The sequence below is a fragment of the Stegostoma tigrinum genome, chromosome 9, assembly GCF_030684315.1.
Source record: "Stegostoma tigrinum isolate sSteTig4 chromosome 9, sSteTig4.hap1, whole genome shotgun sequence".
NCBI lineage: Eukaryota > Metazoa > Chordata > Chondrichthyes > Orectolobiformes > Stegostomatidae > Stegostoma > Stegostoma tigrinum.
This window is the reverse complement of record NC_081362.1, coordinates 21,904,306-21,916,675: the sequence shown is the minus strand read 5'-3', so window position 1 is coordinate 21,916,675 and position 12,370 is coordinate 21,904,306. Positions and strand designations below refer to the sequence as shown.

The following is a 12,370-nucleotide window of genomic DNA, read 5'->3' as shown; positions in this document are numbered from 1 at the left end:
TAACTGAGCTTTGAGCTGACAACAACAGACTAGAAGACTCTTGGGTAAGGCTGCATATCTAGTGAGAGAGTGAAACAAAGTTGGATTATTGTATCAACAGGAGGGATTAGTGGATGGAAGTACGCTTATGTTATTAAGAGCCAAGATTGCAAAATTATACTTTTAAAAGGCATTTACTACACTCAAAACACATTTGAATCTAAAATTTACCGATGACGGCATTGATCAAGCATATCCCTCTTCCAAATAAGCCTTGTAGAATTCGAAAAATCACAAACATTGGGTAAGTTGGTGCAACAGCGACAGCAATCCCAGAAACTCCTGTTCCAGCCAGACAGGCCAGCAAGCAAAGCTTTCGTCCAAACCTGAAAATTGAAAGACTGCTTCACTTAGGCAATGAAGGAGTAAGTGGACAAGGCAATAATCAGGCTGTGTGTGCCACGTACCTATCTGCAGAATAGCCTGTGATCAGTGCTCCTAGGAAAAAGCCGATTTCAATACATGTTTGAGACATATCCACCTTCCAGGCATCTTCACACACTAGTTCATACTTTGGGAGATGATAATATGGGAAGAAAGGAGATAGTTTATTAGCTGTATAGATTTACCATGCATTTCCGAATCTCAAATGTTACAAATACATCTGATACATCTGGTTCTTTCCTGATAATACTGGCTTGCTCCTGGACAGATTCCTGGAATTTCACCCTCTTGTGTCCTTCCTTTTCTGTAGTACAGTCAAACTCTCTTCCATTAATAAAGAAAAGGCTTCAACAGTGTGAACAGTGAAAATGAAGGATTTCCCCTGGGTACTGAAGACTTAATAGTTAGATCTGCAAAGCAAATGATGAGAAAGGTTGAGAGAATTTTCCTTACACAGTGGATTGCTGGAATAGTGGAGAAAAAATTGGAGTTTTTAATAATTTTTATAAAGTAAGAAAAAAGAAGGGAAAGGAAGGATATATACTTGATGAAGGCCACATTAAGAGGGATAACACTTTCAGAGAACCAGTGCAGAAATCAAAGGCTAAATAGTTTCCATCTCTACTGAAATTTGTTGCATTTTTCCCACTTCAATGTTGTCACTGCCATATTTATCAATTCCCTACCTTCGTCCTGTGCATCGGGAAACCTGTGATCTGTGCTACATGCGGCATAACCGTGAGAATAGCCACTACCCTGTGGAACTATTCTGGCTCCTCTCCCAAAGTACCGAAGCTCAAAGCAAGCCTGTATTTCCTATGAAACCAAGTTTGACCTTAGGCATGAAGTGAATAGGATTGTACATTATAGGATGGCTAAAGGACCCAGGGGTCATAGTGTGTCAAGGGACCAGCTAGCTCAGTTTGTTCGACAGATTAGGTCAATACCAACATCATGAAGTTAGATTTCCATTCCAGATGAGACCTGCCTCCTTGGTTACCTTTGAGTAAAAGAAAATTCACAAAGCTTTGCTGTGGTTTGGCAAATGACTGCAGAGGATCTGCCTTTGGGCCAAAAGATGAAAATAATATGAAACATCAGAAATAAAGCATGCTCCTCCTCTTGGGTTTTCTGAATCACTGCTCCAGTTTCGATATGGCAAGCCAGCAGTATAAATGGCAATTGCAACAAGGATGAGACTATTTTTGTGTGAGATTGTGTGAACAGTATCTCCACTTATCAGCACAGAAATTGTTTTTTGTCGGATCCCATTGCCAGGCAGAGTGGGAAACTTTGTCCTTAAAGAAATTGTGAATGAAACTGAACTTGGTAGAATTGCCAGCAAACATCCTCAGTCCATCTGTGATGAGAGAAGCCATTCATGAAATTGTTAGAGTTGGTTGGACAGCATTGAGTAATGGGTGTGCCTCTTCATTAAGATTGTTACAATGAATTGAAGAGGGAATGTCAGCCATAAAAGACAATCCCTTTCGGGCGAGTAAGCAACTGTTGCAGTTACATATGCAGAACATTGGTGCCATAATTTAAATCTACAACTAGTTAATCCTTTATCAGAAATTGATGAAACCAAAACAAACAAATTTCTGAAGAAAGGTCTAGACTTGAAACATCAGCTTTCCCGCTCCTCTGGTGCTGCTTGGCCTGCTGTGTTCATCCAGCTCTACACCTTGTTATATAGTAATTTAGATGGTTAATTTTGCCACCAACCTCTTAGGCAGAAGATTGAGTCTAAAACTCTGAAGTTAAAAAGTTAAACAATCCAGATAATGGTGTTGTCGGACACCATACAATTACTGGGGGTTGATTTAACTCAGCTTGCTGAACAATTAGTTTGCAATGCTAAGTGGTGCTAAGCGTGGACTCAATTCCTGCACTGACAATGGTCACTATAAAGGTTCAGTTTCTTGATCTCTCCCATTGCCTGAGATGTGGTGATACTGAGGTTAAATCACTATCAGCCATCTCTCTCAAATGAGAGAGCAGCCCTGGCAAGACTATGACAGCTATACCTAATACAACTACAGATTTTTCCTCTTTTCATTCTTAGTTCATAGGTTAAGTTATAAAGTCTTTCTTTATCTAAAATGTGTAATTTCAGCTAGAAAAAGACCTGAGTGAAAATCGAAGCCAGAATTCTGCAGCTGGTCTCAGTATCAGGAGAAAAGGAGACAACTTGTTGGAGTTATGCTAATGTAATAACACAATAGAAACATAGGAATGTAGAAAATAGGTGCAGCAGTAGCTGATCATGCAATTTCAGTATCCCATTCCTGCTTTCTCCCCATACCCCATGATCCCTTTAGCCACAAGGGACACATCCAGTTCCCTCTTTTTTATATCTAATGAATTGGCCCCAGCAGCTTCCTGTGAGAGAGAATTACACAAGTTCACAACACTCTGAGGGAAGAAATTCTTCCTCAACTCAGCCCTGAATGGCTTAGCCCTTATTGTTAGACTGTGACCCCTAGTTCTGGACTTTGGGAGCATTCTTCCTGAATCTAGCCTGTCCAGTCCCATCAGGATTTTACATGTTTACATGAGGAAATCTGGAGGGTTTGCACTCTGCACTTTTCTTCCCCCTACCTGAGGACAAAAGGACAGTTACATGGAAACACCGGACATACAGATTACAAAGTGGAGAAGTTATGATGATTTACTGCAATTTCTATAAATTATTCACCATTGGAAATGAGACTTTTAAGTGTTACCACACACCAGAAGGAAAAAATAAGCACTCTTTATAACCTTTACTTCCTGACGCACTGTCAATAATTTACAAGGATGACAGCAGGTATGAGAGGCATCAATGAAATGGGCATCTTCTCCTTACAGCAGATTGTAGAAAGAAGTCTTAATAGAAATATTTAAAACTATGAGGGGTTTAAATAGAGAAAGTAGGGAGAAGCTATTGAATCACTAACCAAAGGATGCACATTTAAAATCGTTGGCAAATTCAAGGGCTGGAAATAGAAGAATATATTTTTCACAGAGAAATATCTGCATCTAAAATGCACAAATTGAAAGGCAGGTGGCAACACAGTCAATAGGGACTTTCAGAATGAAATTACACAAATGTTTAGAGGACTAATTTACAGATTTACAAGGAGAAAACTGAGGCATGCTTCAAGATGGGACAAACATGTATAAGCATGAGGGGCCAAATGGCCTTCTTCTGTGCTGTAACTTTCTATGATTCTATGAAACCTCGAGTTATACTTAGTGTAGTCAAACTTAAAAAGGCTCACTTTCACAATTACCTATTTGTGGACCAACGGGAACTAGCAAGAACATTACACATTTGCCAATATTCACCCCGCTGCACATTCATGAAACAAGGGCTTCGTCGGAGGCTCACTGATGATGTTACCTAGAATGGTGACAAAACGTCTGAAAATGAACCTTCCAGCTCAGCAAGCAATCTCACATCCAGAACCTCAACCTGAGCTACAAATCTTCTCAAAACTCGCTGATTCATGAAACAAATATGATTTCCAGTTACCTCGCTGACAACTGTTGTTCGTGAACCATCAAAAGACCAACCATTTTTACAAGTTGTGCGTAGAAAATCTCCAGAATCATTAGTCATTAATGACACAGGATATTCACAGGTGAGAAACGTTGCATTCCAGTCTATCTCATAGCTTTCACATTGACTGTATGAGGAGCTGCTCGATCTCTCCAGAGGCACAGTATAATTCTTTTCCTGATCCAGAGACCATCCACACCTTTCTCTTAGCGCCAATAGGTCAGGGGGACCCCTGCACCAGTGATTTGGAGTCATTCCCAGAAAAACAAATGCGATAATCAGGAACGAAAATGTTACCCCACTTAAAGACAAAAGCAGGATAATCCACCTCTGGTATCTTCCAAACTCTCCGATGTCCTTTAAAATATCATCATAGGTTAACATTTTTGCAGGTTAGGTTGGACAGTGTCTTGCACAAAGAAACAAAGATTTACTGCTGTCCGCCTTTGCGGGCTCACGTCCTCTCTCATGGGCTGTCACGGTTCACTAGTACACAGTGAAAGTAGAACAGAGTTCACATAAACACCATGACTGTAAATTCCAATAAACTGATTCAAAAAGTGTTGACCATTCATAAAAGCCATCAAAACTCAGAAACAGCTTTGAATACAATCTATCACCTTAATGCAATTTAATAAAAATGTTATAAGGATATGAAAACTGTAGAAACAAATGTGGTGGACATGTCTAGCCTGTCCTTTGTTGCCCTGAAGGAGGCAATGGCAGGCCATCTTCTGCAATTGTTGCAGCTCCTAGGGTGAAGGTATTCCCTCAATTCTGCTTGGCAGCAAGTTCCAGCACTTTTCCCCAACAACAACAATCTTCTTTCAAGCTAGGATGATGTGTAACTTGATTAGAAACTTCTGGAGCCATAGACCTGCTTCCATCTTGCTTCAAGGACCTGAAACACACAGCTTGGGAGGTGCTACTAAAAGAACATTAGTATCTTGTTGCATTACATCCTGCAGATAATCTTCAATAAAGTTATGACACACCTTTATTTGGGGTTACTTAGCCTGGAGCTGGAGGAACGCAGCAGGCCAGGTACCATCAGAGGAGCAGGAAAGTGACATTTCAGGCCGGGAATCTTCTTCAGAAATGGGCGAGGATGTGGACGGGGAGGAGGGAAGGAAGCTCTGAAGTAAATAGAGAGAGGAGGGGTGGAGCTGGGGAATGTAGGTGGGATGGTGATTGATGATTGCTGGTAAGGAGTGCCGGGGATTGGTCAGTGAGATGGGAGGGATGGATAGATGGGACAAAAGATGGACTGATTGTGTCAGGTCAAGGAGGTGGGGATGAGAGGGATGGTTGGGCATGGGATGAGGTCGGGGGTGGGGAGATTTTGAAACTAGCAAAATGCACATATAGGCCATTGGGCTGTAGGCTCCCGAGGCAGAATATAAGGTGCTCCTCCTCCAGTTTCTGGGTGGGGTCATTGTGATAATGGTCTCAATGTGAACATTATTAGCCTCAAAATGTCCCCACCCCCAGCCTTATCTCAAGACCAACCCTCCCTCTCATCCGTGCCTCCTTGACCTGTCCGTCTTCTCTCCCACCTATCTGCTCCTCCCACCTCACTGACCAATCCCACCACTCCCTACCTGCTATCACCATCCCACATACCTTCCCCAGCCCAACACCCCCTCTCTATTTATTTCTTATTTTACTTCCCCTCCCACATTTCTGAAGAAGGTTTCCAACCCAAAACATCAACTTTCCTGCTCCTCTAGTGCTGCCCGGCCTGCTGTGTTCCTCCAGCTCCGCACTGTGTTGTCTCAGACTCCAGCATCAGCAGTTCTTCTTACTATCTCTGAGTGAGTTACAACAATGGAGCTTGTTGAGTAATTATAATGATCTATCTCTATCAATCAGTTTACATCAGGCCCAGATATGACTGAACGAAAACACTAGCAGTAAATGTATTATAAAGGTGTGGAAAGTCATTCAGTCCCTCGTAAGTTTGTTGCATTTACTATGTGACACTACTTGTATGGGTTGTCCCAAAATATTATTTCTGGAATGAAATCAGTGTAGTTAGCAGGCTATGACTTAATACTAATCATTTTCCATTGTCTCCATAGAGAGCCTTCCTTATAGAATAAACACATATACACTGAAATATTGGTCCCATTGATTAGTTTGGGACTTGCCACTGCTTCAAAGGCTGTTGTTCTGTTGTTTTTGATGAGAAAAATTAGAATGTTATTATCATTGCTGTTTGTGACATCTATATGTCACAAAAATTAACTGCATTGATTGCATTTACTTGAAAATTGCTTGTGTGTTTGTTTAAAGCTAAAACTAAGTCACACAGTACAGAATACTGTCTGGACACACCCTTGGCCTGGAGTGCTGCAATGCAGAATGACCATGATCGCTGGTCACAGGGCAACATACTGACCTTTAGCCCATCAGAGCTTGATAATGTTTCCGAGGTCAGGAATTTAGAAGTTTCTGAAGAGAATGGAATTACAATAGACAGACTCTCAGCTGTAGAAGGGGTGGGCACAGGGTCAAAACTCCAGCTACCTCAGCAGTGGGCTTGCTGCTGCTGTCAGGGTGGCTCATTGCGCAGCAGGAGTGATGCCAATGCACAATCCCAAACTAAACTAGGGCCACTTGCCTGGGCTTAGCTTATATCCCTCCAAACATAAGTGTACGCGCATCCACCTCTAACTCTGGCAGTTCATTCAATACCCAAGCATCACTCTGTCTAAACATATAACCCCTCACGTCTTTTAAAATCTTTCACTTTAAAAATAGTCATAAATTCCCCCACCTGAGGGAAAAGACACCAGCCATTCACATTATCTATTTACCTCATGATTTTATAAACCTCTATAAGATCACCCCTCAACCTCCTACACTCCTGTGAAAAGAAGTTCCTTGCCTGGAAATTTAAACCCTCCAGTCCAAGCAACATCCTGGTAAATCTCTTCTGAACCCTCTCCAGTTTAGAGAGCTGGGGTCTCGCTGAGGCAGTGAGCAGTAAGAGTTTTGTCCCTTGTGGTTAGCTGCACCACTTCAAAAGAGATTGAATACTTTCATGAGAGCAAGAAAGGTGAATGGCACAATCACCTCCACCCTCCAACTACACAGAGCTCCTCAGGGCAATACACATTACAGCAGATACTCCTACCCAAATCAGAACCACCAGCTCTCTCATCCTCATCCTAATGCCATCCCTCACGGGAAAGAAAACCTTCGCTGAAGGTCTCATTCCATTCTTTCCACATTTTCCACTTCTAATTTCCAAACTCTGCACTTTTTGTAAGACAGTGCACAATTCTTAAAAGAGGCAGGGAAATTGAGGGAGATAACAATAACGGCAGATGCTGGAGTCAATGCAGTGTGGAACTGGAGGAACACAGCAGGAAGGTCAGGCAGCATCAGAGGGGCAGGAAAATTGACGTTTCGGGTGTACACCCTTCATCAGTATTGTGGAGAGGGAACAGAGCTCAGAAATAATTGAGGGAGTGGAGCTGGGGGAGGGTATGAGGGATGGTGATAGGTGGATGCAGGTGGAGGTAGTGGAGATTAGTCAGTGGGGAGGGTGGGTGAGAACGATGGACAGATTGTGTCAGGTCAAGGAAGCAGGAATGATAGGCAGGGCTAGACATGGGATAAGGCTGGGAATGGGGAGATTTTGAAGCTGGTGAATTCTACGTTGAGGCCATCAAGCTGTAAGATCCCGAGGCGGAATATGAAGTGCTGCTCCTCCAGTTTATGTGTAACATCACTGTGACACTGGAGGAGGCCAACCAAGGGAGTGGGAGGGGGAGTTAAAATGGTTAGAATTGGGAAGGTCTTGTTGATTATAGTGTACGGAGGGTAGATGCTCTGCGAATCGATCACCGAGTCTGTACTTGGTCTCACCGATGTAGAGGAGAGCACATTGGGAACAACAGATACAGTAGACCAGATGGGAAGATATATAAGTGAATCCCTGTCGGATTTGGAAAGATTGTTTGGAGCCTTGGACAGAGGTGAGAGGGGAGTTGTAGAGGCAGGTGTAGCACTTCCTGCAATTGCAGGGAAAGATGCCGGGTGTAGTGGGGTCAGTGGGGTGCGTGGAGCGTTCAAGGGAGTTACAGAATGAGTGAGGGGTGGGGAGGGAAATGTCTCTTCGGTGGTGGGGTCAGATTGCAGGTGGCGGAAGTAAATTCTTCTATACCACACATTTCTACATTATTTTTCTGTTTGAATAATATTCAGCTCCTCTTTTCTCCAACATTGTATTCCACTGGCAAGTTTTGGTCCCTAACCTAAGCAGTCTATACTCCTCTGCAGACTCTTCGTGGCATCCTCACTATTTGCCTGCCCACCTACTTTTCTGTTTTAGAACATAGAACATAGAAAAGTACAGCACAGTACAGGCCCTTCGGCCCACGATGTTGTGCCGTGGAATAATCCTAATCCAAAAATAAAATGACTTAGTTTACATTCCCCTCAATTCACTGCTGTCCATGTGCATGTCCAGCAGTCGCTTAAATGTTACTAATGACTCTGCTTCCACGACTCCCACTGGTAAACTATTCCATGCGCTCACAACTCTCTGGGTGAAGAACTTCCCTCTGATGTCTCCTCTATACCTTCCTCCTAACACCTTAAAACTATAACCCCTCGTGGCAGTCAATCCTGGCCTGGGGAAAAGTCTCTGGCTATTGACTCTATCCATGCCTCTCATTACCTTGTACACCTCAATCAGGTCACCCCTCTTCCTCCTTCTCTCCAGAGAGAAAAGTCCAAGCTCAGTCAACCTCTCCTCGTAAGACAAGCCCTCCAGTCCAGGCAGCATCCTGGTAAACCTCCTTTGCACCCTCTCCAAAGCCTCCACATCTTTCTTATAATAGGGCAACCAGAACTGGACACAATATTCTAAGTGTTGTCTCACCAGGGTTTTGTAGAGCTGCAGCATAACCTTGCGGCTCTTACACTCGATCCCCCTGTTAATGAAAGCCAAAACACCATATGCTTTCTTAACAACCTTATCCACTTGGGTGGCAACTTTGAGGGAGCTATGCACTTGAACACCAAGATCCTGCTGTTCCTCCACACTGTCGAGAATCCTGCCTTTAATCCTATATTCAGCATTTAAGTTCAACCTTCCAAAATACATCACTTTGCATTTATCCAGATTGAACTCTATCTGCCATTTCTCAGCCCAGCTCTGCATACTGTCAATGTCTCTCTGAAGCCTGCAATAGCCCTCAATACTATCAACGGTACCTCCAACCTTTGTGTCATCAGCAAACATACTAACCCACCCTTCAACCTCCTCATCCAAGTCATTTATAAAATCTACAAAGAGCAGAGGCCCGAGGACAGAGCCCTGCGCGACACCACTCAGCACTGACCTCCAGGCAGAATACTTACCATCTACAACCACTGTCTGCCTCCTGTCAGCCAACCAATTCTGAATCCAGACAGCCAAATCACCCTGTATCCCATACCTCCTGACTTTATGAATGATCCTGCTGTGGGAACCTTATCAAATGCCTTGCTGAAGTCCATGTACACCACATCCACTGCTCAACCCTCATCAACCTGCCTCGTGACCTCCTCAAAGAACTCAATAAGACTTGTGAGGCATGACCTGCCCCTCACAAAGCCATGCTGACTCCCTTTAATCACATTATGCTTTTCCAAATAGTCAAAAATCCTATCCCTCAGAATTCTTTCCAAAACCTTGCTGACCACAGACGTAAGACTGACTGGTCTGTAATTTCCAGGGATTTCCCTATTCCCCTTCTTGAAAAGAGGAACAACATTTGCCTCTCTCCAATCTTCCGGTACGACTCCCATGGAGAGTGAGGAAGCAAAGATCTTCGCCAGTGGCTTAGCAACCTCCGTTCTCACTTCCCAGAGCAACCTAAGATAAATCTGGTCTGGCCCTGCGGATTTATCAATCTTAATGTTCACTAAAATTTCCGGCACATCAACTTCCTCAATCTCGATCTGTTCAAGCCTGTTTTCCTGCTCCTCAAAGTTCTCATTCACAACAAGGTCCCTTTCCTTAGTGAAAACCGAAGCAAAAAACTCATTTAGGGCTTCCCCTATCTGCTCAGACTCCACGCACAAGTTCCCTACGCTATCCCTGATCGGCCCTACCTTCTCCCTGATCATTCTCTTATCGCACAAACTTAGTGACACTACGTTCACTTTCTTCATCAGTCATTTATTTATTGCAAATGATTGTAGCCCAGCACTAATCCCTGTGGCATTCCATTAGTTACAGATTGCCATCTTGAAAATGCCTTCTGACTCTTTGTCTTCTATTAGTCAGCCAACTCTCTCTCCATACTAACGTATTGCTAACGTCATGGTCTCTTTTCTTATTACACTGCCTTATGTGTGGCACCTTTTCAAATGCTTTTAGAAATCTAAATATATTTAATCTACTAATTCTCCTTTATCTATCCTGTTTGTTACCTCTTCAAAGAACTTCAATAAATTTGTCAAGCATGATTTCTCTTCCATGAAGCCATGCTGACTCTGCTTGATTTTATTTTATATTCCTAACTATTCAGTCAGGGCGGGCAAAAAAACAGTCAACCTATAACTTTGTTGTTGCCACAAGTGTGATACCAGATAGGTCTACCAGGCAGTGTAGGTTAAAAACATATTTGTGCCAAAAGGAGATTAACCTCAATGTATGCATAGTTGTTGCTTTAAGAGCTACGCTTGTTAAAGACATATTTGTACCATGAGGAGATTAACCTCTAAGTGTGTATTCTTGTGTTACTGCTTTCGGAGTTGTGCTTGTTAATAATCCAATAATTCAGTCTTAAGGAACACAACACAAGAATACAACATAACACCGTGTAGAGCTGGATGAACACAGCAGGCCAAGCAGCATCAGAGGAGCAGGAAAGCTGACTTTTCAGGCCTAGATTCTTCTTCAGATATCATTTCTACACCTTGTTATCTCAGATTATCCAGCATCTGCAGTTCCTACTATCTCTGAAACAAGATTACGGCAGATACATCGCTGGTGATTTTTCCTAAAACACAAAGCCGTAGCCAAGATTCAAAGGACAGAGGTTACCTTTGCGTTGAGAACCTGGAGAAAATAGTTACTATACAAAGTACGACAGGTAAAGTGTGATTTCATTTGTAAGCTGGCTGGTGATCCACGGGAGCAGCAAGTCACCTTTGAATTGGACTTCAAAACACAGGGCCTTTGAAATAAATTGGGGCATAATTCTTGAACAGAAAGAAAAATGCATGTGACTCAGAAAAACTTGAGCCACAACTGAAAACAGTGCAGGAGAGGATTAGAGAAAAGCAAATGAAGATCATTGTCCGCATTGTCTACCAAGCCAGCAAATGCCCTCTACATCAATAACATCTGCAAAGCTCAGGGGCCCATCGGAAGATGACTAGCAAATTCCCTAATGTGAATTGGAAGGTTACAGACGTCCTATCTGAATTTAGGTTTTTTTAAACGAATGATGGAGTTTTTTTTAGATTTAACTACTGCAGAATGGGCAAGCAAGCAGTGAAAATAAATATAGCCACTAGAAACAAGGGGCTTCATGGGGTCATTGTTTCAGGCTGGTCTGAAGAGGATCAGAAAGATCCTGCTGAACTATGGAGGATCACTTTCCTATGAAAGTGAACTTTACAATTTATCATCTAGAGCTGATGACTTTGAGGCAACAGCCAAAATGACCAATTGATCAGTTCAGTAGGATCTGTGACTGTGACTATGATTGCGATTGTGACTGTGACTGTGACCAAGGCTGAGCAAATAATGGAGCAGGTTATCGCTTTAACACCCATCAAAAACCTTTTAAAGAAAAAGGAAGAATGTGAGATTAGCAAGTTGCTAAAATGTGAAACCATTTTAGCTAGACAATAACATCAGCAAGTATTAGGTGTATTTACCCAAATTGGCTGGTAGTCAGGGCACAGAAGGCTAGCTGGGAGGGGGTGTCTCTCACATAAACAATTAAGCTGACCTACATTTCACAAATTTTGAACTCAACAGTTTCTTATCAAGAAAAGAATTTTGGGGAGAACTAACAAGGCAAGGGAATACATTTTGAAGCATAGGATCCTAGGAAGTGCAGAGGATCAGAGATAACTTGGTGTGCATGTTCATAAATCCTTTATGGCAGCAGCAGAGGTAGATAGGGTGGTTAAGAAGGTATCTCAGCTACTCACCTTTATTAGTCAAGGAACTGAGTACAAGATCAAGGAGGTTATGATGGAACTGTGTATAATATTAGTTCGGACATAGATGGAGTACTGTGTGCAGGTCTGGCCACTGCACTTAAATAATGATAGGATCATAAAATGATAGAATCATGCAGTACAGATAAGGCTCTTTGGCCCATCAAGTCTGTACCCCAAAAAATATACTGCTTCCTAAACTAGTCTTATTTTCTCATACTA

At 42.6% G+C, this 12,370-nt stretch overlaps 1 protein-coding gene across 2 annotated transcripts in view; it reads right to left on the bottom strand.

The window, feature by feature from the left end:
* Window positions 1–4,985, bottom strand: part of LOC125455124 (solute carrier family 22 member 3-like) — a 36,081-nt gene extending 31,096 nt beyond the window's left edge. Inside the window, exons 1-3 of one of the 2 annotated variants that reach the window (XM_048536766.2) lie at window positions 4,966–4,985; window positions 447–550; window positions 211–365 (exon numbers count right to left, since the gene is read on the bottom strand). In XM_048536766.2, coding sequence (XP_048392723.1) covers window positions 211–365; window positions 447–514 — 223 coding nt within the window. In that variant the 5' untranslated portion in view covers window positions 515–550; window positions 4,966–4,985. Of the gene's footprint in view, window positions 1–210; window positions 366–446; window positions 551–3,943; window positions 4,453–4,965 lie in introns of those variants that run through there. The other variant, XM_048536765.1, reaches the window with a different exon arrangement.
* Between the last annotated feature and the right edge of the window lie 7,385 nt (window positions 4,986–12,370).